Source organism: Drosophila hydei, unplaced genomic scaffold (genome assembly GCF_003285905.1).
Source record: "Drosophila hydei strain 15085-1641.00,03,60 unplaced genomic scaffold, DhydRS2 tig00008116-arrow-pilon, whole genome shotgun sequence".
Taxonomy (NCBI): Eukaryota; Metazoa; Arthropoda; class Insecta; order Diptera; family Drosophilidae; genus Drosophila; species Drosophila hydei.
In genome coordinates, this window is record NW_022045829.1 from 2296772 (window position 1) to 2320223 (window position 23452).

Consider the following 23452-nt stretch of genomic DNA (forward strand, 5'->3'; position numbering starts at 1 on the left):
AATAAATATATTTAAATTTATAGAGGTTTCTACCATTAAATAATGCTTTGATTGATATATTGACAGATTATATATATATAGATGAATAATTATCTGATAGACTGTCGAAGATGTTGAATTTATATTTATATTATGAATTATGAGATTGTGGGATGTTCAGGGATGAACTTAAAGATAAAGTCTCGCCTCCATCGTCAATAATGAGCTTTCCATCTACGCAACGCGCATGCCTGATAAGAAAATTGTGTATATAAATAGCTGGCAGAGTATTCGGACAGCGAACTACTTGCATGCATGTTGCTATTTGGGTAGCTGCATTATTATGATTTGCGCCATAATTATTTTTCTGTGCATTCAGTGCAGGTCCTTGGTGGTAGCACAGCCAACTGCAAACTGGACTAGGGATAACGGGCGCCAGCATTTTGCTTGTCACGCAAATGTTTCATGTCAGATTTACGCTGCTCCAGCCACTTTGTGCCGCAAAAACGTATATATATATATATACTGCTCTATATAGCTGTGTATAAGATTGTATATATGCTTTGCAGTATCAGTTCGTGTAGCAACGCTCGGTACGTTGCCTGCCGCGCTGTCCACTCGGTGCCTGGAAATGCCCAACCTATGTTTCACCAACTGACCCATGCAGCAACTGCATTTTTTTCTGGCACGCACAGTGGTGTAATTATCGCAAAATGAATACATTATAAATTTAAAGATTTATATATTGTAAAGTATACTTAACGAAACCTAAACTTATTTTAATAATATTAAAATATATATTTATCAGTCAATTCCCTTGCTTAAGTATTTTTCTATAGCTTTCGCATCACTGTGCGCTGCCCTTTTTAGCACGTTCTGGCGGTCGCTTGCTATATTTTTCAATTTGTAAACATATCCTGCGGTGCAAGCGCTGAAAGCCGGCAATGAAAAACGAAACGCGAAAAAAAAGAGAAAGGAGCGCAGCATTAGTAACCAGATGGCACGCCCCCATCACCGCCACCTCCGCCGCTGGTCCATCTCTGTTCACTCACAACCAGTAGCCGCCCCGGGGCGTCAACATGGCCAAAGCATGAAATGCATTTGCTTCATTTGTTTGGTGTGTTTCTCATGTCAACTTAATGTTTATTAGAAAACGTCTGCTCAAATTGCACTGGACAGCACACAGGCCACGCCCCTGCCATCCTGTCCCACCTCGAATAACTCAAACATCAGAGGGCAGCTGACAGACCCCAACGCCCAGACCACTGCGAACCAATTGCAGTTAGCAAAGAGTTTTTTACAAAGTAAACTTCAATAAACGGCAGTTATTTAACCAAGGTTTTGAAGTCAGTTTAAAAACATGTAATTAAGAGTTAAGTGGAATTCCATTCATTTTGCTCACATGATAAGCGGTATAACGAGACTTTAATGAATAACACAAGTTGAAATCAACAATAAGCAAAAATATTTCAGGCGGCCGTCAGCGACTGCACAATGCTCGTTTATGTTACAAAACATATTTTTTAATGAAAACTAAGGACTTAGTAATTATTGCTAATGAATACAGAAGCAGCAGGTTTTTCACTCACACTTGAATAACCAATAATAAAAATTGAACCATTTATTCAGCTAAGAAAGCCTGAAAAACTCGAACATTCAAAGAGTACCGTTCGTTTTGCTGCATAAGCTGAAAAACTCGTTTGAAAACGAAAATATGTGCAGCAAAGCGAAGCTTAAGAATTACTAAGAATTAATCTAAAATGTAATTAAAAATATATAAACTGATAATAATATAAATATTTGTATCTCACAATATTTTAAAAATACATACTAACTTATGGTTATAGCAAAATATTTAATTTGTAACAATATTAAAACTACATACATATATGTATTTATATGTATATATGCTTACGAAATATATTTATTTGAACTTTATATTTAATATATATTAAATAATATATTTTTTATATTTATATATAACTTCAAGTGAGCTCGTGGCGCATCTGCAGTTAATAAATGCATAATATATAATATATATGCCTTCTATTAATGCTTAATTGTGGAGCCTGGGAAAAACTATATCTTGTCATTATGCTTGTTCAGAACTCATTTGCTCACATATGTTACACTGGTTACACCAATTTGTTGACTTAATTGTCAATAACACACAACACTTGTGGCTAATTGTTTTGCTTTGTGACTTCTTAGTTGTTGCGATATACGAGTATAAATTATTATTGAAGTTGTGATGCTCTTTACATTTATTTTTGCTATAGAAATTTAAGTATACAATAATATAAAAATTGTATGTATATATTTACTATTATTCATTTTAAATATAAGCAAACATTTATTTTAATTGTAGCGTTTTGTTTACTCTGTTTTGCCATGCTGCATTCTCATTTCTTTGCTCTCTATATCTTTGTATTTCAGGCAACATATTCTGCTAATATGAAGCATATTGTGGAAACTAAAAGATTAATACGTATGATAAACATAAATATATATACGAGAGTATATATAGGCAAATGAAAGAGCAGAGGTTATCGCCGTTTATGCGCTGTCATTTATGACTGTATACATCTCTTGTCATCGCGAATATTTAAGTGGAAGCCAGCACACATTTCAGTTAGTATAGTCTGAGATGTCAGACAACCGTTTGGTGCATATTATTTGCCTCGAAGTCCAGAGTTAAAAGTTGAAATATTCGTAATAATTAATCACTGAAGTTTTTTTAGATACTGCAGTTTTAGAAAAACTTTGGGTAGGCAATAAAAGCGCTAATATGGTTTAACATTCATTTATTAAAAACATTTCTATCATTGCAGGTGTCAAAATGCAGCAGATATTTCGTTTGATAGCAGTTGTCCTGCTACTTAGCTTCGCAACTGCGGCTCAAGATAACAAACCACAGAGTTCGGAAGACGCTCTCAAAGTTGAATTGCAAGCAAAAATAAGAAGTATCTTGACACCCACTGCACAGCAGGTTGAGCAGTTAAGAGCTCTATTCGAAACATTCACCTCAAACCTTTCATCTACTGGAACATGCCAACAAAATACAAATAAACCAGTGCAAGTTTCGTGCGAGCCTAACCACGTATGTGTTCCGCTAACGAATTGTAAATTCAAAACGCTTAATAAAGACGGGAATAACATAATCCAACTTCGAAATGCAAATAATAATGCGTGTAACTATTTGGAAACCTGCTGTCCCATAGACAAAGTATGCACATTGATGAATCAATCGAGACTTGATAAAAAAAAACTTATTAAAACTCTTTCAGATCAATATGTCCATCGACAATGATATGGGCGAGGACGAGCAAGCGGCGTGTGGCATTCGGCATGTGAATGGCGTCAGTTTGAATCAGAAAGCTGAGTTTGGTGAATTTCCCTGGATGGTGGCCATCATGTTGAAGCCGGAGAAAACTTATTTTGGAGGCGGTTCGATTTTGTCGCCAAAAATTGTGCTGACTGCAGCTCACAAGGTTGACAGTATAGATGCGGAAAAGCTGCTGATTCGTGCTGGCGAGTGGGATATGAACTCAGAGCTGGAACGCTATCCACATATAGATCGCAATGTTAGCGAGATACTACTCCATGACAGTTACTCCAAGACAACCAAGACTAACAATATAGCCTTGCTTGTTCTTGATAACAGCTTCAGCAACAATCCACACATCTCGCCCATCTGTCTGCCCAGTGCCAATGCCAAATTTGATTATTCAAACTGCATTGTCACGGGCTGGGGCCAAAAGACCCTAGGCGCGAGGTATGAACACGTTCTTAAGGAGGTAACCGTGCCCATCGTACCTCGTGACGAATGCCTTGAAAAGCTGCTAGCTGTACGAATTCCTCCCTCACATGTTCACCCGAGCTACATGTGCGCAGGCGGCAAGGCAGGTTTCGATTCCTGCCTGGGCGATGGCGGAGCTCCCCTCGTCTGTCCCATCTTGGGCAATCCCGATCGATACTACCAGACAGGCATTGTGGCATGGGGGGTCCGTTGCGCCATGGACAATGTGCCCGCTGTCTACACAAATGTTTCATATCTCCTGTCCTGGGTTATCAAAGAACTCGATAGGTTGGGCATTGATAAGCAATTCTATACTCTATAATCACTTAGATATCTAAGTCGCTATGCTGAAAAAATAGCTCCACATAGCAATAGCCGTAGTTAAAAACGAAATTATATTTTTAATCTTTTCGAAAATATATATTTGTAATAGCTTTATCATTGCAAATTGATTGCTTCTTCATAGATGTTTACTCAGATAGCAATCTTATTTCGTGTCTGATCCAGGGTACCATCATGCGAACATTCGCATAAACACCGGGCACATTCTCTGCGCCACAGTGCAAGCCCCAAGACACCAAGCCGACCAGCTGATAGCGATCGTTGTAATTGGCTATGGGACAGACAAGGGGGGAGCCACCATCGCCAAAGCAGGCATCCTTGTCCTTCTCGCCGCCGGCACACACGAAGCTTTCGTGCAGCTCAAAATATTGTCCCAGATGAGTATTATCACGCAGCTGCTCTTGGCACTTGGTCCTGTTCACAAATGGCAGTTCGATTTTCTTCATGATGTTGGGAGACTTTAAATCATCTAATTTAAGTCTGCCCCAGCCCGTGACAATGCATTTATTCAAATCTAGGTGGGCTTGGGGACTGGGCAAGCATATGGTACCAATATGCTCGTCTAAGTCAAATGGCGAGCTCAGAATTAGTAGAGCTATGTCATAAAAGCCGTTTGCACTGTTGAAATCGGGGTGTATATTGATCTCCTTCACCTCACGATCTTGATGTTTCAGAAGCTCAAACGTGTTCTGGCTGTCCCATTCGCCAGCTCGCGCCACCACGTTGTCGTTCTTGAAAGTTGTAAAGATGTGAGCAGCGGTCAACACCACATCGGGAGCAAGCAGACTGCCACCACCCACAAGTGTATGCCCACATGTGTGAGAAGTGTCTATGCAGCTATGGCTCAGTATGGCCACCATCCAAGGGAATTCACCAAACTGCGACTCACTGTGCTGAGTATTTACAACTGTCAATCTGATGCCTTTCGGATTGCTGACACCACAGAGCCCGGACACATGCTGTTCCGTGGCGATTGTCCTCTGGAGAGCGTCACATCGAGATGAGCATCGGAACTAATGAGATTCAGTTTTAATACTCTTACCACATCCTTCACTGGGCAGCATATTTGGAAATAGTTGCAGCTATGATTATTACCCACGAATTCGTCTGAGCGAAAATCGACTACAGCTCGTCCGTCTTTTATTCTGGCATTATTGTTATCGCACAAATGTCGAGGTGTACATTTCATTTGATGTCCGCATTCTATTGATGGAGCAGTGCTATGTTGAGCACTTGCCAAAAGAAGCAAGCAGCCCCAGAAACCAAATGCATTTTCCATTTAGTATAGTAAGCGCAAGCCGAGAGCGTCACGAACCGAATGATATGAATTTTAATTCTACGCTGCGTGTGCCTCAAATTGCTGAAGAGTTGCAGTCGATCTCAAAGCGAAAGAACCTACTCAGACTTTACTGATTATACATTATCATGTGTGAACATGTGTCAGTATATTTGCGTTTATATATGTACAGCTCTTCACGGGCTTCTGGCGTTTCCTTGTTGAGAAGTTCTGTAATGTCAACAAGACCATAAAGAAAACCCATTTGTTTTCCCTTTAGTAACCTAATCTGTTTCATTATAATAAATAATAAGTAGTTATATATAAAACCCCATTTGATGATCTTCTGAAGATATGCAAGACTCAGCTCAGCAACTCGACTTACGTTTCCGTATATTTCTCTGGGATGAATTTGAAACATTCAACATTCTTCACAAATATTCGTTCAGATTTGCATTCAGTTAAAACACAACTAGACTTTAGCAATAAGTATGAAACGTCAAATATCAATAATTCTGTGAATTAATCAGAAGTAGGAAGCTGAAAGTTCTTTTATATCTATTTCAATAAATCAATCATATCTATGCAAGCTCAATATTATATTTATTTATTATTATTCAAGAAACAGTATTCAGATTGTTATTGAACGCAGATTGAGCTGCTGTTTAATCCAGGGTACCATCATTGGAACATTCGTATAAACACCGGGCACATTCTCTGTGCCACAGTGCAAGCCCCAAGACACCAAGCCGACCAGCTGATAGCGATCGTTGTAATTGGCTATGGGACAGACAAGGGGGGAGCCGCCATCGCCAAAGCAGGCATCCTTGTCCTTCTCGCCGCCGGCACACACAAAGCTTTCGTGCAGCTCAAAATATTGTCCCACACGAGTATTATCACGCAGCTGCTGTTGGCACTTGTCCCTGTCCACGAATGGCATTTCGATCTTCTTCATGATGTTTGGATAACTTAAATCACTTATTTTACGTTTGCCCCAACCCGTGACGGTGCATCTACTCAATTCGAAGTTGGCTTGAGGGCTGGGCAAGCAAATGGTGCCAATATGGTCATTTAGTTGAAATGGTGAGCGCAGAATCAGTATGGATATGTCATAGTAACCGTTTAGGTGATTGAAATCCTCATGAGTGATTAAACTTAACACAGTTTGGTTCTGATATGGCAGTTCTTCAAACTCGTTTTGGTTATCCCATTCTCCCGCCCGCACTTGCAGTTCGCTGGCAGTTCTATGATTTAAGATGTGAGCTGCAGTCAGCACCACTCTGGGAGTAAGCAGGCTTCCACTGCCCACACTTGTATACCCACATATCTGAGCTTTGCTTTTGCAGTAACTGGACGTCAGTACGGACACCACCCAATTGAATTCACCAAACTTCGACTCGTCGTGCTGAGCTTTCACAGGTGTTTCTCTTACCCCATTCGGATTGCGCATGCCGCAGAGTCCGGGCTCGTGGTTCTCCGTCACGATCGGTGGCTGGTGAGTTTTTGATAGAATTGAGGGTCAAAACTAATATATTTGAATAACATTATTTTGCTTTACCACATTCTTCAGTAAGCAACATTTCTGTAAGGGCTCACATTCAACAGCCGGTGGCACTCTCCGAAAACCGATGACGCCTTGTGCGTCTGTCGTTACGGTTTGGTTGTTAACGCATAACATTCGTGGCACGCACACCTTTGGATACTGACATAGTTCCGCAGAAACAACAGTGCTCTGTTGAGTAGTGGCTAGGAGAAGGCCTAGCAAACAGCCGTACAATTTGAACATTTCGTTAAAGAAAAGCAAAGTCGTGAATCGCGAACCGTTTGATGTGAATGAAGATCATGCACTGAGTAGTCTTACTACTCTGCTCGAAAAGACTGAATAAATTCTACTTAATAGTGTGTGTATGTGTCTGAGCATGATAAGAAAAATGACCCCATTCTTGACTTTCTTATTATTCGTATATATTTATTTTTATTTTTGCATACGTATAATACGAGTATATTGGCCGTCTAGAGAGAGTGCACATTTCGCCCATCTGCCTGCCCGGTGCTAGCGCAAGTTTCGACGACAGTCGCTGCACAGTCACCATGTAATTCAGTTCTCAGAAAGATCACCGCGCCCGTGCTTCCACATACCAAATGCCATGACAAACTGCGGCAAATATACAATCCATTTTACAATCTTGATCTTGAGATCTTGAAAGGTATCGCAGTCTGCGTAGGCAACAGTTGTAGCCCTCCCGTCTGCCCCATTCCAGGTAGCCCCAATCAATACTACTAGGCTGGCATTGCTGCTTGGGACATCGACTGTGGCTTGGCGAATTTGCACGCACGCAATGTCAATGTGCTGCACTTCAAACCCGAAATTATTCAGGGTCGTAGAATGGAATGGAATGCTAAATGCTTTCGATATCCAGTTATTTCTGTCAATTCATTGTTTTCAGTGTATACCATATGATTTCCGGTTTAAGTAGCGAATATCTCGCAATTGGATTTAGTATTAAAGTTGGCCTTGCGGCGAGTGCAGCTCTCGGCTTATTTTATTTTAAGAATTGTGCTTTGTTCTACTGCATATATAATTATATTATAATATAAAGTAGATTAAATGTCAGCAACAAACCACAATGTGTTATCAGCAGAATATACCACAAATACTGACAGTTCTCCGTAATTTTGCATAAATAATCTACGCTAATAGTTGAAATTATATTGCTGAAATTATTCAAGATGATGTTTCTAAGATATGGGTTGTGCTTAATGTTGAGTACCATTTGCCTGGGCGTAGTAGCCCAAGATTTTTCATTGGATGACTTTTTTAAAGAAGTGAATCAGTTGGAATCTTATAGGACTGAATTAATCGGAAACATTATCAGTTTGGTGAAGAATAAACGATCTGTAACTGAGTTTGAATCAGCTGTCAATGACACTTTCAAGAAACTGGAAAAACTATATGAATCGGTGAACTTCCCCTCTGACACGACAAAGACCACCAGCACAACACCAGCACCTACCAGAGCGTCGACAACAACAACAACAACAACAGCGCCAATCAATAAGCCAATTCCCAAATGTGGAAATAGTGAGAATATTATTTGCGTCAAACATTGGAATTGCCAAGATCAAAAGAAGAAACAAAACAAATATGTCATTGACTTAAATGCCCCAAACAACTGCCACTATCTGGAGGTCTGCTGCAATACAGCGCAAATCGTACGAAAAAATTATATTGCATTCATAGGAGAAATTATAAATTTCATTTGACATTTATATTTGTTGGACGTATTTGAATTACTCCTTTTCCAACCTTCTAATCAAAGCAGTCCACTTCTATATCTCGTTTCCTATTTTTACCCGCAGTCAGTGATAGCTTGCTCTCTCTCTCGTGCTCAATCTCAGTCTCTTTCTCTCTCAATTGCTTTCACTATCTCGATCATTCTATTTATCCGTAAATATTACTTGTTCTCTCTTTTTGTCTCTCTATCTCTTTCTCTATCGATCGTTATAGTTATTCCTTTCATGCTCTCTTTGTCGCTCTCTATCTTTCCCTCTCTCTTTTTTCTCTATCATTATATTATTTATTTTAATCTCTTTTCCTCCCTCTCATTTTATTTTATGTATATTTTACTCTCTCTCTCTCTCTCCCACTTATATCCAAATTTCTTTATCTTCCTATTAAAGCGCAACGATAGCCTGCCCATTGCCGTGGAATCAGAGTGGCCTCGATGCGGCGACACCAATTCAAAAGGCGTTTACATGAACATTGTTAGCCGAAACGCGGAGCATGCTAACTTCGGGGAATTCCCCTGGATAGTGGGCGTCTTCAGGAAATCGAACGTGTTTCTGACCGGTGGCTCGCTTATTGCCTCACGCGTAGTACTTAGCACGGCCATGGAGGTGAATATGCTAACAGACTTAAAGGTCAGGGCTGGTGACTGGGATATTGCGACAGAGAACGAGATTCTACCTTATCAAGAGCGTGAGGTCAACAGGACTGTTTCCATGTTGGCACAGCGAAATAATATCGCTTTGCTCATACTCAAAGCCAAATTCAATCTGGTGCCCCACATTGGGCTTATCTGCTTGCCCGAAAATGGGCTTTTCAATTTGGGGAGCTGCCGTGTGGTTGGCTGGAATGACAGGCTCAAGCGTGGACGTCAACTAATGACCAGCATGACGATGAACCTTATGAAATGTGCCAACGGCACAGCTGATGGTCTCATCTGCGGCAAAGGTCATCAGCGAACTCTCAAATATGCCACGGGAGCGGCGCTCGTGTGTCCCAAGATCAATGAGAGTGACGATCGATATTACCAAGTTGGAATCTGGAGCCATGGGGACGGAATAGATGCTAACATCATGTTTACGAACGTCACAAAATTTCTGACTTGGATTCAAGATGAAACCGCGAGATTTTGACATATTATTTAACTATATTTAATATAATTAATCGAAGTTGAAATTTTTATTAAAATATAATATATATATATATATATATCTAAGTTATATAAATATAATAAAATGGAAAGGAGAGTTTCCTTTGCCTGCAGCATAAGAATTCTATTCGAACATAATTTATCATATTTGATTCGCTTTCACTGTGGCAAGTAGAGTACTTACCTTACGTAAAAAAATTTGCAAGTCGCATCGCATCAGTTCTTTTGCCGGCGTTTCAAGATTTGGCCATAAGCAGTCGTTGGTCCTACCAATCGTTTGCCATCAGGAACCGCATGTGGTGAAATTAACGCCGTAACCGTAACGCATTACGGACTGCCACGACTCTGGCACTCTGAAAGGATGCCACGTAAATGTGGCATGCACGCACACACATACACACACACACACACACACACACACACACAGTCACATATGGACCGCCCGTCGCGTCTGAGCCGTCTCGCTAGCTGGGCCATTTCAGTTTTTATTCGCACAAATGTTTATACATTAGCAACATTTGTCGGCTTCCTTTTTGCTCGTCGCAGGTGCTGATTATATTGAAAATTATTAGTAAAACATTGCATTGCCAATGCTGGGCGTTGAGCGGCCGGGCCACGCCCATGCGCTGCATGTGGGCTATCAAAATTGATTGCATACTTTGCGGCGCGCCAAATGTGCCCCTTGACTGTGGCAAGTGTGTGGCTGTGTGTGTATGTATGACTATGCCTCTGTGTTAGCAGAAATAAAGTAGCGAAATGTAAAAATTTCATTTATTCTGTTGAATAAAAGCAGTTCAAAACTGTATTTAATTTTTAAGCTCAACTAAATCATTTTCTATATATAAATAAATTTCAATGTTGATTATGTATATAATATAAAAGAAACAAGTTGGTTCGAGAATACATATATGTATCTATATATATTCGTTTCTATACTACCTTTTAGACACTACATTTTGAATCTGAAACTTGTTCAATGCCATCGTGTCAGTTCGTTTGAGTCGTATCAACGAGCACGCATGAGCCAACTGCACTCTTTCCACGTGAAAAAAGTTGCGTCGATTCGTGCAGGTTCGCGATACGACACAGATGCCCAAACACGAGTGATCTATCGCCCTTGATCTTCTATTTTTGGCAGATCTTCTTGACGGCAATAACATGACACTGTATACTTGTTTAGAAGGCGTTCGGCATCGTCAAGAAAATTTTTGAGATCGTTGGGATCGAGATAGATGTTGCGGTTTATATTTAGGTTCTCATCATCCCAAATATTCCATTTACGCATGCTGTCGATGACATCGCCGCAAAAATTGCCTCGCACCTTGCCTATATTCTGCCAGATCATTTTCGTTTGCTCCTGGGCCCGACCTGGGTGAAAAGGAAGTGGGGTAGATATAGAGAGGCTTAGAGAGAGTAAACTAAAATTTGCAGTTGGCACTAGTTTAACTCGCTGAAGTCGAAGGACATGCGGACAGACATGCAGAGCTTAGCAGATCAATAGTTTATGACTGACTAAGAATTGACTCTTCTTTGACAACTACTCACGATTAAATATTATCTTGTGTGTCTCAGCCACTTTGGGGTCGGCCAACGATTTTTCATATTCCCTAATGACCTTGTACATACACGCTTCCATCTTTTTGGAGGGAAACAAACTGTCCTCGAGATGCGTTTTGCAAGCGGCATTATAATTGGGTCCCGAAAAAGGCACGTTCGTATATAGGCTGTTTTGATTAAACTGATAGTTATGACGTTTTGTTACATCCGACTTAAACACATGACGATGGATAACGCTATCATTGAGAAAACGGTACGTAATGCTGTCCAACAGCTTTTCCACCTTCGATAGACAGCTGTGGGCAAGCGAGGGAGAGAGTGAGCATAGGGCAGACTTTGAGTAGGACAGTGACTCACTGTGAATCACGCAACGAGTAGATGCCAGGTACCGAATAGGTGCGCAGCAGATGATGCAGCCTGTAGGCCACACAATTGAGCAGCTCCTCGGCTGCATTGTTTTGCATGCGTAGCAGACTGTGCATGTCGTGGACTGTTTGTCGTGTGAACCAGCCACGAAAATATGCCTGTATCTTGGTTGCCTCCTTATTGTAGTGGGCGATAGTGCTTTGCTGCACCTTCTCCTCGATGATGGAAAATAAACGTTTGCGTTGGTGAAAGCCTCGCCACCATCTTTGTATTGTGCGGGCAGAGTTTTTTTCGCGACGGAGCTGTTCGCGCAGGCGTCGGGCTCGCCATATCGACTGAATGGTGCGTGCGGCTACAAAATGTTTATGGTCGAGTATCAGCAGTGAGGTGCTGATAGATTTGATAGATAGATCATTGGCTACTTAAATACTGAAATATTTCATTCAAGCAACTGTACGCACCGCGAAAGCAATTTCTGTAGCGACTCGCACGAACTGTCGGCCTCATTGCCCTCTGTGCCGCTGCTGAACATAGCAATTAAAATAGAATGTTTCTCTTGTATCTCATCTCTTACCTTAAATTAGCCACTGAAAATTTTATTTTTTGCCGCGGAAACTGCAGCATTTTGTGTAATTATGTTAATTGTATTATTTATATTTATATTGCTATTTTTGACAATTTTTCTGTTTTATAATTTTTTGTTAGTGTTGATTTTTAGTTTTTTTTTTTTTGTATTGTATTGTTTTGTGTCATGAAGTTGTTGTTGTAAATAAAATTAAAATTAAAATTCGTCGCCTTCTGTTGCCATGATCAAGACGATTTCACTTTTCTAACTTTTTAGTTAAACGTAATTAGTTCAAGACTTATTGTTAATCAGCTGAAGTTAAGTAGTTCAAAATGAGTTCAGTGTAAGCTGCAGTTCAAGCTTGAACGTGGAAAGATGGATTATGGCAACATGAGGAAGATGTGCGTCCAGAGTATCTCTAGTACTTAGTTTTAAGATATTTAAGCAATTATAAATATCTTTTAGTGTATTCAGCTTAGACTTTAGACTTAGGTATTTTTGCTGTTAAGCTGTTGAAGATATATTTTTTCTATTTGGCAAACAACCTTTAGGCATTAGGCAGTTGGCATTGTTAGTGGAAGTACAAGTACTTATAAGTACTTATAAAAGAGTACAAAGAAAGGAAGAGTTGAGCTTATAGAAACATAAATATGCTGCAATGCCTCAAACTACTTCTACTCACTTGAGAACATACTCTTTATAGCTTCCTCGGCTTAGTTTAACTTATGCTATTCCTGTTCTTATTTTTAACATATTTATTTAAAAACTTGTTTCAATTAATTTAAAAATTTAAAAACTTTCAGGCGAACGCTCGCATAATCTCAAGTGGTTTCTGGTCTAGCTTATATATTTTTCGATCTATATGTCTAGAGAGTCTGTGCTACATCGACAACTTGGTCTTATCGCGCATATTGTTGTGCTCTTCAATCTATCGGTACATTGACAATAATTTCAAAATTGATGATGTGCACATAATAAAGTGTCAAATATCAACACACATCAGAGCATTGCGAGACGTGCAGCCATCATCATCAGCAGCATAGTCGAAAGGTCGAGTAGCGCGACTGAAGAGAAGGCGCAGAGGGGCGAGGAGGCGGTAATGGCTATGAAGACAGCTTCAACTGCGACAAGCAGCAGGAATAAATAAACCAAACGTGCGCGCTGTACCTAAATAAAAAAAAATAAATAAAAATAAAACAGGCTAAAAGGTAGCCGACTAGAAGATATCCTGTGTATACATAATTTATTCTGAAATAAATAAGTCTGCTTATAGCTTGAGAGCTCTGCATATATACGTTTTCTATATATGCTTTGATATGAGAAAATTCTGAAAAAAGTTTTTTTTGATGCTGTTAAAGGACTTAGCTGTACGCTAAATACTATCTCATCATTTGGAATCATACAGCAAATACAGGGTAGCACAACAACAGCAACAACAACAAAAAATTGGGAAAAAACAGGAAAAGAAAATTGACAAAATTGATTGAGCGCACAAAACAGCACACGTTGACTGTGAAGCGTAGCTGGCGGGGGCGTGGCAGGTGGAAGCGGGCTGGATGTCAACATTGAAAAGTTAACGCTTGTCATACGGCCAAGCACCTTGAGCAACTCCAGACTGGAGCTGCCTGCCTCTTTGACTCGCATTTTGATCAGCCAATTTTTCACCTTTAAACATTTTGGGCCTTGCGTTGTTGTTGCTTGGAATTTGTTTTTATTGTTTTCCTTCCCCACCATTTGACAAGCCATTTAATCTATTTTCTCTTTTTTTTATACATACATATTTTTATCCATCCGTGTGAGCTGCTGTGAGCGGCTTAGTTGCAAATATGTTGCATAGAATATCAGAAAATTAATTTTCCCATTGAGCGGCAAATAAAATTGAAAGTCAAACTTGCTGCATATAAAATATTTATTAGCCAGTTTCAAATTCTTAGATTGGAATTTTAGGCATTGGGTAGTTTATCCAGTTTATCTCGAATTTCAATTATTAAAATCCGATTTTGTTAAAAACTATACAAAAAAATGAATCTATCTTAGAAAATAGTTTTTGATTTTTATAAAATTTAGAAAAAATGTTTTATTTTGGCATTTTATAGTGAAATAATATTTTAAATAATTTTTTTTTTTACATTTTTTATAAAAATATATATTGTTTATTGGAATATGATCGTTTTATAGGCAAGACAAAAATTGTGAATAAAAAATAAAAAGTACATATATAGTCGAGTTGAGTTATTGGAAATAAAGAATGCCATGAATGAACACTGTAGGTATTTAATCATAAAATATATTCAAGACTCTCCTGACGTCATCAAGTGGAGTGGACGCGCGAGCATTGAGAAATTTATGATTATCCCCAACATCAACCAGATCGACATTTAGTGTAAGCCTGTGGCAATAGACATAAGGTATTAGAGAAGAAATTTAAATAAATGTCGGTAATCGTAACTTCGAAACAGCTCACTGTAACTCAAACTTCTCGTCTTCATGCTCAGAGCAGTGCAGCATAGCTAATTCATGCCAGTTCAACATTAGCTGTTGTAGCTCTCACAACTGAGTTGAGCATAGATAAGTTCGTTCTATAAAAAGAAGTATTCTATTAAATTGAAGTCTTTAAAATGTCTTGTGTTTCCATAAGACTGATAAGCCTGCGCCCCTATCATGATCAAAGTGTGTTATATCTGTTAAAGAGTCTCTATTACACGACAGAAACCTGTGTTGTATAAAGCAAAACATGTTTAATTGACTTTCAAAACTTAATAAAATATTTATAGAAAAACTTGTTGGCAGCGGCCTGGCAGATTCAATAGAAAATAAAGGTGCAAAAGGAAGTTTTTAAATTTAAAGGAATTCAGTGTTTCCCAGTGGCATAAAGGCTTGAGTGAAGGGGCGTTGCATGGCTAACAGCTAAAGTGTTTGTTATAAATAAGGAGTTGGCAACATGTGCATTTGACTGATTACTAATTAACGCTCATTTATTTGCCTTTGTTTGGCTTGAAGCTGCTTGCTGTTGGCTGTTCAAGCAGCAGCAGCAGCAGCAGCAGCTGCAAGAGGTGTAGCACCTGTCTTTCATGCTGGCAAGTCGCATTTTTCTTATGAAGAATTTCGCCTTTGTTTAGCGCTGGCATTTAATTTATTTTTGGCCCTGGCCAAGAAAGCACTGCCGACCGAAAACCCAAGCGACATCTCTCGCTCACATGAACAATTTTTGAGCCAAAATTTTGGCCTCGACGCGCCAAATCCTGGCATTCTACCTATAAATACTTGACATGGCTACAATAGCCTATGCCGTCTGTACACGTGGCAACCGACAACAACAACAACAACAATAAGAGCCTCATTGAAAGTTGACACTTAGCGAAAGACAACAAAAGAAACACGAATTACAAACGTATTTTCTACGCAAATCAAGTGTAAATCGAACTTTTTGTGATGAGTATAATGAAATCTTAAAGAGACTTAAATATAGTTAACAATTGAATAAATGTTGAGGCTCGCTTGAGCAGATTTTAATTTAAGTTCAGGCAAAGAAATTCGAGGAAAATCATTTTTTTTTGCTATGGAAAAATATTCAATAAAATAGTAGCAAAATTTATATTTAGTCTTAGCAAGTGAATTTGCAATACAAATGCTCACATCTGCTTTCGCTCAGTGTACACCCTCCCGGTGCTGGTTGCGTAGCATACGTGCAGACGCATTGGCCGCATGCCTCGAGCTCTTGAGCAAATGACATTTAGCATGTGCCTGCTCTTTGGAGCGGCTCTCCCGTTTGCCAATCTACGTGACTATGGCATAGGTCGTCTTACCAAATTGGATTTCACACAGCAACCACGGCAGCTCATGCGCCCGCCCCCAACCATAATTAATATGCACGATATGTGGCGTTAAGTTGTGTGAAAATTACTTGTGCGTTGACGTGACGAGCCGCAACTCTCTTGGAAAAACCAACGGGGGAAAGTCATTTGCCAGCCCAGCAGCCTTTCCTCGCCTTGCTCAGCTTCTTCTTCTTTGGATAATTGTTATTCGATTACGAATTTTATGTAAGCATTCACTAATTAGTTGTTGATGATCAGCAGCCGTTCAACTTGGACAACTTAATCAGTTTGATATTATATGAGAATACAGAATTATGATAATCAATTGGAAATCGCATCCATTGAATACAATTACTGTTCAAGGAAACAAATATGGGCCATTAACATTCAGCTCAAGAGAAAAGCTTTAACAGCAGACACACATCTCTTAGTCTAGTTATGCAGGGTATGCAAGATCATTGACCTAATTAAGTAGGTACACAATTAAGTCTATACACCAGATTTGATCTGCTCATTTGTTAAACTGAGAAAAATCAGATTAATTCTACGAATTATGACAAACGGCCCGCACACTTCATATAAATATTTATGCTACAGACGCGTTTTAGTTAAAGCTAATAAATAGAGAGCAGCAGCTGAGAATAAACAACTAATAAATGCTCTCTGCTTAGAGACTATGCGACTAGGATATGTGCTTTAGATAGATTGATTGATAGATAGATCTGCATAGTTAGTTAGTTCGCATGGAATACACTCGAAGAAATTACGCAATATGAACATCAAATATATATTTCAACTCACCTCAGCTTCTGCTCCTTGCTTACTTTACTCACTTTTGCTTTCCTTTCACTCACTCACTCTCAGCTTTCGCTGGCCCTTGTACACCCCATTGCATCCAGCCCATTTACACGGTATCTCTGGGAGCAACAAAAGAATTTTTTTGTTTTCCATAAAGTTCACCTTTTTTGTTTATGTGATTGAAAACAGTTTTTCAATTTATAAATAGCCAATTGAATATTGAAGAAAATAAACGCTGCACGTATATTCAGTGCGCATTTGAACATAGAACGAAGCAGTTCGTCTGCGCTGGTTACTTGTGCTTTTCATTGTGTGGGCGTGGCAATGCTAGTGATGAGCAACTGGCACAGGCTGCAGCTGCTGCTGCTGCAGCTGCTCGTGCTGCTGCAATGTCTGGGCTGGCTGCAAGGTACTCGAGTATACAGATTTCTGGCAGAGTTTGTCTTTCTATAAATGTTATTTGTACCGTCAGCACGCCGCGGCTTTGGTGCCGGCGAACAGGACTGGGCCTATGTGGAGGTGCGAGAGGGCGCGCATCTCTTCTACTGGCTGCACTACACGACGGCCAATGTGAGCGCCCATACGGAACGGCCGCTGGTCATTTGGCTGCAGGGTGGACCCGGCGTTGCCTCTACAGGCTGCGGCTGCTTCGAGCAGCTGGGACCCATTGACATCGAGGGCAAGCCGCGCGCCAGCAATTGGGTGCAGCATATGAATATTCTGTTCATCGACAGCCCAGTGGGCACGGGCTACAGCTATGTGGAGCCGCAGGGTCACTATGCCAAAGATAATAATCAAATAGCCAAAGATCTGGTCAAGCTGATGCGCACATTTCTGCACAATCATCCAGAATTTCAACGCGTCCCGTTGCACATCTTCTCGGAGAGCTATGGCGGCAAAATGGCACCCGAATTCGCGCTCGAGCTGCAGCTTGCCAAGCAGCGCAAAAACCTGGAGTGCCAGCTGCAATCGGTAGTCGTTGGCAATCCATGGACATCCCCGCTGGACAGCACCTTGTCCTATGCACCCTATTTGCTGCAGCTGGGCATTGTGGATCACGACGGCTATAGGAGCATAGCACATGTTGCCGCCGAGGTGGCCAGACTGGTCTATGCCGGCAAATGGCTGCAGGCTATGGATCAGGGCATACAAGAAGTTATCGAGAAATATACTGGAGGCGTGTTTCTCTACAATACACAGCATCGCGTTCACATCAACGATGTCTATCGCTACGGCGAGGATCCCAAGTTGAGGGAATTTATGATCAACAATGTTACCCAGGCACTGAATCTGACGCACATGTCCGAGTGGATGTCACAAAATGCGACGGTCTTCATTAAGCTGGGCCACGACATCTTCAAGCCAGCGGTTAATATAGGTAATGCGTGGACCGAGAAGGGCTATTCATATAAGAGTTCGGATCAGAGATTCATGTAGGAATTTTAATTGGTTTTTGGCAGCCATTACAAAATGCTTCAAGCTCTATCATCAGCTGGTCTGTCATCGCCTTCGCCTTGCTACTCTGGCTAAGCTTTAATATTGATAGGACTTTTCTTATAGTGTAGCTAAGAAGTACTGAGTGGCATATCGATAAAAAGCTTAAAAACATTTTCATATTTACCTCAAACAATTCAATAGATTGTGCCCATAGTAGAGCTATATATTGCTAATATATATTGATTGTTAAGAAAAAATATTGGCAATAAATAATATTTATAACAGATATTATTATAGCCATATATAGAATGAAGTTCAATGTGCAAAGAGGCAGACCAATATAAGATTCATTTGAAGTTCAATCAAGTGGTTTTAATATATATTCTTAGATGAGCTTTGAGACGATTTCCAACTACACTATAACAAGTATTCACAGTCATAATATTAATAATAATAATTAATTAATATTTCATTAATTAAAACCATGACAGCTATAAAGTGATATAGATATAGGGTGCCGATGTGTCTTGTTTAACTATTTCCCTATTAACTATCTATTGAAGAATCTTAAGTCCAATTGACACACACAGATACAATTATAGCCAATATTTATATTTAATTTTATATCAAAGACCTCTCAACTTGAGCTAATCTTATCTCGTTCACAGTTACTCGACTGCTGAATGAGACGCCGCTACGCGTGGGCGTCTACTCGGGCATGCTGGATCTGCTGTGCGCGACACCTGGCACCGTCAATTGGATCAATCGCATGGAATGGAATCGCAAGGATTTGTATGTAAGCGCCACACGTCGCCCAGTGCGTATTGATGGCATGCTTGAGGGCTATGAGAAGCAGGGCGGCGGCTTCAGCATGTTCTGGGTTTATCGCGCGGGACATCTGGTGCAGCAGGACAATCCCGCTGCCATGTCTCACATACTGCGCGAGTTTACGGGATTCGGATGATAATTCAATGTTCTATATATCTGGCAAATAAAGTACACTAAGAGACGAATACGTGTTCCAAAAGGAGAACTTTGCATAGTTGTTAGAATGAAACTTGGGTCTGCGACCTACGAATATTTTACTCAACTTGCACTAATTGCGAACGAAAACAGTGCCGCAATTTCTAGTTTCCTCTTGAAATTCTCATGTTCATATATAAAGGAATAAATCCTTTAGCTAAAGTCTTTGAAAGTTGTGTCTAGACCAGCCAATCTTTTAACAATTTACTCGAAATTAACTCGAACTCATGTTGAGTGGTACCCGTTTACAATGCGGTCTACCTCAGGGCCCACAGACAGACGTTGGCCAATACCCCCTGACGACTTGCTTTCCACATGGCATGCCTATTGCCGTAACGTTTTACAGGTGCACCGCATCAATTTATTTTCCACACAAAAGCCTATTAAAACTCGCACACACACATACACTTGGGCTGGAGCTTGGAGTGGGGCAGGACAGCTCTTTGGGACTGACTAAATGTTTGCCAAATGGAAACACTTAACCTTTTTTTCAGCTTCTTCATTCCTTTTTTTTTTCTGCTTTTGCTTTTCTTCTCTGAGAAAAATGAGCAAAAGTTGTGGTTGAGTTGAAAAGCTGCTGCTGCTGCTGCTGCTACTGCTGCTGCTGGTTCTGTCTGTGTCTCGAGCCGCAGCAAAACAAATTAATTAAAAACTTAAAAGTTTGCCTGCAAAAGATGAGTGTGAGGGGGAGGCAGAGAAAGAGAAAGAGAGGCAGAAAAAGCTGAATCAGAATTATTTGTCAGAGTGAATCGTTCGGGTTCATCAAGAATTGCATTACCAATTGATTCAGAGTAAAACTTGATGAAAGACATTCTATAAGTTATGAGCAGCAGAAGTAAAAATCAGCAAGAGTTTTTCGATATTAAGTGGAATGGGATATAACTTTATGCAGTCTTTCAATCAAGTTACTTTTGAATAATATTAATTTTTAATAGCAAGTCTTTGATTTATGAAAGGCTTCAGGTTAAGTTGTTAGATTATGAAATATAAATATAAATATGTATAAAAAATAAAGATATATCCACCTAAATGGTAGCAGAACACTAATATGTAGCGCGGCAGCTAAACGCCTTCTTCTCTTCATACTAGGCTTAGGCATAAATGTCTTTTATTATCATACAGAAACATATATAAATGAGTTCAAGCTTTAATCAGGCATGTGCAAAATTTTTAATACTTTTAATTTCAACTTTAAGCAATTTAATTTTTTCATTTGTTATTTTTCTTTTATACATTTATTTTGCTCTCAGTTGTTAGAGTTGAAAAAGCAATTAAGAAATGTTTTTCATGCAAGTCAAAACAAGAAGCCAAACTGATTTTCTCTGGCTTCACTGCCTTTCCTCTTTCCAAGTTGTGCTTCACGCATTTGAATGTTTTTGACAACGCGAAGGAGTTGCCAGTGCAGTTTTAATGAGAGCGCCACCTGGCGGTGGTTAGTGGCGGCAGCAGCGGTGACGCCTGTTGACAGTGCCTGCTGCCAAGCAACCGCAACAGACCGAAAAGAGGAATCAATTTGCCAACACACACACACACAAAGGGAAAGCTGGGAAAAACCGAAATTGTCAGTTGAATGCGTTTTCGATTGTCCATTAGCAGTATCCAAGTGCAGATTCAGCTACAGCTGCCTGTGCTCCCACCTCTGTTTCAGCTCTAGCTGCAGCTGCAACTTTCTGAGTATCATGCTTTGCCACTGCCACGCACACTTTTTGCTACTGACTCGTGCCAAAAGTCATTTTCGAGCAATTGGCTGGGTTCGCTGACTGCCAAAGCAAGGCGCCAAGAGATAAAGTGGGGTCAGAGCGACAGAGCGAGAGAGAGAGAGAGAGAGAGGGATAGCTGTGCATTCATATGCACAATAAATTTGCAACAGTGCAATGGGCAGCGACCACGCCTCTTTTGCAGATGCTTAGCAAGACGAGGCTCACACACACAGAACATTTCTGATTCCCATTCAGATCGGCAGCGATGCAGTCGAGTGTGAAATTGCAAACAGCAACAACAAAGGCGACTCGCTGAAAAGTATGCAACGACACAGTGACAGCGCCCACACAGGCAGAGAGGCCAACAGCACGGGCCACAAAGAGAGGTTAGCCATAAAGAAAACTATTGAGAAATTATGTTTAGCCTGGGCTATTAGAAAAACAGAAGCAGAAAAACTGTTCAGGCAGCTAAACTGAATAAACAGATTTAAGTAGAAAATATAATCATATTTTTATGATATATTAGTTTATTAATATTAATTAATATTAATAATTAATTTAAATAATATTTTTTATAGAACTTCAATATACAAAAAAACATCTCAATAAATAAATAAAATGTAAATATTTAAATAGAGAGAAGAAGTTAACAAAAAATAGTTTTTTCGTAAAATGAATTTAATTTAAATATATAATATAAAAAAAATAATAGTCTATTATTATTACAAAACTCATAGTATATTTAAATTAAATATCTATCAATCAGATAATAAAATATATATAGTCTTACCTCAAATCAAATCTTCAACTAATAATAAGCATTTCAACCGTACCTAGGCAACTGTCCTGCACTGTAGTAGCGTCAATGCGTTGTTAAGTGGGGTGCTGCCAAATGGTTTTTATTCGCTTTTTGCAGTGCTGCCAACCCATTTGAGGCTGTTTTTTGTGTGCTCCACATTGTCGCAGTGTTTGGCCCTTGTCTTGTTGTTTTTGTCACCTAAATTACAAGTTTTTCATTTGTGGCTTTTCCAGTTGACGCCATAATATTTTACACTCTGTCGACGGAGACGACCTGGCAAACCACAAAAAAAATGCCGCAAAAAGGAAGGAAAAACGCTAAACTGCTTTACAATAGTAATTTGCAAATGATGAGCAAATGGCATAAAATGTTTGAATAATAGTTGGAAAACTAGATTGTTAACAAATGCAATAGGAAAACCTACGAGGCATATCTATTAAAATTGTTAATTACTTACTCTTATTGTCTTACTTTTAACTGAAGGTAATTTTTTTTTCCAGCAACTTCTTAGATGGAAATCTTTATCGGATATTTCTCTTACTATTTTATTCAAAGATCCAGAAACATTCGCTGAAAATTGCTTAATTTCCAAAAGAATATTCATAAAATATTTTCAAGCAATTTAAGTTTGAATTCTTATCAAAAAGATCCACTTTCGTCTTACCTTAATTTCCATCCACTTTATCATAACATAACAAATAAAATACTTTTTTTGGCTGCCATTTTATTCACGGTTTCAACTAAAAATCAATTCACATATCATTTAACAATGGCTAAATGCTTAGATAGGTTTTACAGTTTTATAAACTAACAGTATTTTTTAAATACTAGCAAACATATATATATATAGAAGACGCCTAGAAACCACAACGTTTAAATACGCAGAAAGAAAGATAAAATAAAATACAAAAAAAAACAATACATAAAAGTTTTTGTTTCGCTTAAATTTGTAGATTTCTTTTCATGTCGTATGATTTATGTACACTTGACTTAGGTTTAGGTGAGACAATTGAAACATTGAATTTATACAGCATATGTTTGATTTAATTTTTCCAGTTTTGTTTTCAAGTTTTTGTATATGTACTATACTAGTTACATATATATATATGTGTATATATATATTTGATTTATGGAAGTTGAGGGCGCGAGTAGGCAGCTCTCTCCTCTCCTCCTCCTTTTTCTGGCTCTGTCTATGACGCACAACGAACATTCGCTATATGTTAAAGTTAAGTGACAAATGTGACTAATCGATTTGCTATGTATATATATAAATATATATATATAAATATATATATATTAATATATATATATAGAAATCATATATATAGACAGTGAAGATTCTTTAGAGTGGAGTGAATGCTTGCTAAAGAAGAAATTGATTTCTTAACATTTTCTTTAATGAATTTAATAAAATTAGTAAATATTCTGCTTGTTTTTTTTGCTATATTCAATTTTTTTATTCGTTTTCAGCTAATTATATAATTTTGGGGAATGTTTTTCAATGAAAGACTTTCGAATGAAGTAAACATCTAGTTTAGCTGAATTTAAATATTTTTCATA

The 23452-nt window shown here is 39.1% G+C and overlaps 6 protein-coding genes across 7 annotated transcripts; 3 read left to right on the forward strand and 3 right to left on the reverse strand.

Annotated features, from left to right (window-relative positions):
* The first annotated feature begins 2625 nt into the window (after positions 1-2625).
* LOC111596192 (phenoloxidase-activating factor 2-like) lies at positions 2626-4168 on the forward strand. Its single transcript, XM_023310297.2, has 3 exons — positions 2626-2746; positions 2811-3205; positions 3267-4168. Exons 2-3 carry the CDS (start codon positions 2819-2821, stop codon positions 4098-4100), a joined length of 1221 nt encoding a protein of 406 aa, XP_023166065.2. The 5' UTR covers positions 2626-2746; positions 2811-2818; the 3' UTR covers positions 4101-4168.
* A 4-nt stretch (positions 4169-4172) lies between these two features.
* Positions 4173-5817, reverse strand: LOC115483322 (phenoloxidase-activating factor 2-like). The gene is made up of 2 exons (XM_030224706.1): positions 5782-5817; positions 4173-5133 (listed from the first exon to the last, which is right to left on the reverse strand). The coding sequence occupies exons 1-2, from the start codon at positions 5815-5817 to the stop codon at positions 4249-4251; spliced, it is 921 nt and encodes a 306-aa protein (XP_030080566.1). The 3' UTR covers positions 4173-4248.
* A 210-nt stretch (positions 5818-6027) lies between these two features.
* On the reverse strand, positions 6028-7233 carry LOC111596193 (phenoloxidase-activating factor 2-like). Its single transcript, XM_030224707.1, has 2 exons — positions 6955-7233; positions 6028-6888 (listed from the first exon to the last, which is right to left on the reverse strand). Exons 1-2 carry the CDS (start codon positions 7180-7182, stop codon positions 6028-6030), a joined length of 1089 nt encoding a protein of 362 aa, XP_030080567.1. The 5' UTR covers positions 7183-7233.
* A 923-nt stretch (positions 7234-8156) lies between these two features.
* On the forward strand, positions 8157-9815 carry LOC111596191 (phenoloxidase-activating factor 2-like). The gene is made up of 2 exons (XM_023310296.2): positions 8157-8609; positions 9078-9815. Exons 1-2 carry the CDS (start codon positions 8157-8159, stop codon positions 9813-9815), a joined length of 1191 nt encoding a protein of 396 aa, XP_023166064.2.
* A 946-nt stretch (positions 9816-10761) lies between these two features.
* On the reverse strand, positions 10762-12421 carry LOC111596195. Of its 2 annotated transcripts, none has more exons than XM_023310305.2 (5): positions 12330-12421; positions 12217-12279; positions 11747-12145; positions 11378-11685; positions 10762-11200 (listed from the first exon to the last, which is right to left on the reverse strand). In XM_023310305.2, exons 1-5 carry the CDS (start codon positions 12377-12379, stop codon positions 10941-10943), a joined length of 1080 nt encoding a protein of 359 aa, XP_023166073.1. In that variant the 5' UTR covers positions 12380-12421; the 3' UTR covers positions 10762-10940. The 2 variants fall into 2 exon arrangements, with proteins under 2 accessions (XP_023166073.1, XP_023166074.1); XM_023310306.2 differs by having other exon boundaries at positions 12217-12276; positions 12330-12414.
* A 4774-nt stretch (positions 12422-17195) lies between these two features.
* On the forward strand, positions 17196-19391 carry LOC111596196 (retinoid-inducible serine carboxypeptidase-like). The gene is made up of 3 exons (XM_023310307.2): positions 17196-17342; positions 17406-18311; positions 19039-19391. The coding sequence occupies exons 1-3, from the start codon at positions 17258-17260 to the stop codon at positions 19332-19334; spliced, it is 1287 nt and encodes a 428-aa protein (XP_023166075.1). The 5' UTR covers positions 17196-17257; the 3' UTR covers positions 19335-19391.
* The last annotated feature ends 4061 nt before the right edge of the window (positions 19392-23452 follow it).

Coding starts and splice junctions, on each gene's coding strand:
- LOC111596196 (XM_023310307.2), top strand. CDS start 17,258: ATGCTAGTGATGAGCAACTGGCACAGGCTGCAGCTGCTGCTGCTGCAG. Junction 17,343..17,405: donor ATGTCTGGGCTGGCTGCAAG/GTACTCGAGTAT, acceptor TTGTACCGTCAG/CACGCCGCGGCTTTGGTGCC. Junction 18,312..19,038: donor CAAGCCAGCGGTTAATATAG/GTAATGCGTGGA, acceptor TCTCGTTCACAG/TTACTCGACTGCTGAATGAG.
- LOC111596193 (XM_030224707.1), bottom strand. CDS start 7,182: ATGTTCAAATTGTACGGCTGTTTGCTAGGCCTTCTCCTAGCCACTACT. Junction 6,889..6,954: donor GTTGCTTACTGAAGAATGTG/GTAAAGCAAAAT, acceptor AAAACTCACCAG/CCACCGATCGTGACGGAGAA.
- LOC111596195 (XM_023310305.2), bottom strand. CDS start 12,379: ATGCTGCAGTTTCCGCGGCAAAAAATAAAATTTTCAGTGGCTAATTTA. Junction 12,280..12,329: donor TTTTCAGTGGCTAATTTAAG/GTAAGAGATGAG, acceptor TGCTATGTTCAG/CAGCGGCACAGAGGGCAATG. Junction 11,201..11,377: donor ACACAAGATAATATTTAATC/GTGAGTAGTTGT, acceptor CTTTTCACCCAG/GTCGGGCCCAGGAGCAAACG.
- LOC115483322 (XM_030224706.1), bottom strand. CDS start 5,817: ATGTTTCAAATTCATCCCAGAGAAATATACGGAAAC. Junction 5,134..5,781: donor CCAGAGAAATATACGGAAAC/GTAAGTCGAGTT, acceptor GAATCTCATTAG/TTCCGATGCTCATCTCGATG.
- LOC111596192 (XM_023310297.2), top strand. CDS start 2,819: ATGCAGCAGATATTTCGTTTGATAGCAGTTGTCCTGCTACTTAGCTTC. Junction 3,206..3,266: donor CCTGCTGTCCCATAGACAAA/GTATGCACATTG, acceptor AAACTCTTTCAG/ATCAATATGTCCATCGACAA.
- LOC111596191 (XM_023310296.2), top strand. CDS start 8,157: ATGTTGAGTACCATTTGCCTGGGCGTAGTAGCCCAAGATTTTTCATTG. Junction 8,610..9,077: donor GCTGCAATACAGCGCAAATC/GTACGAAAAAAT, acceptor TTCCTATTAAAG/CGCAACGATAGCCTGCCCAT.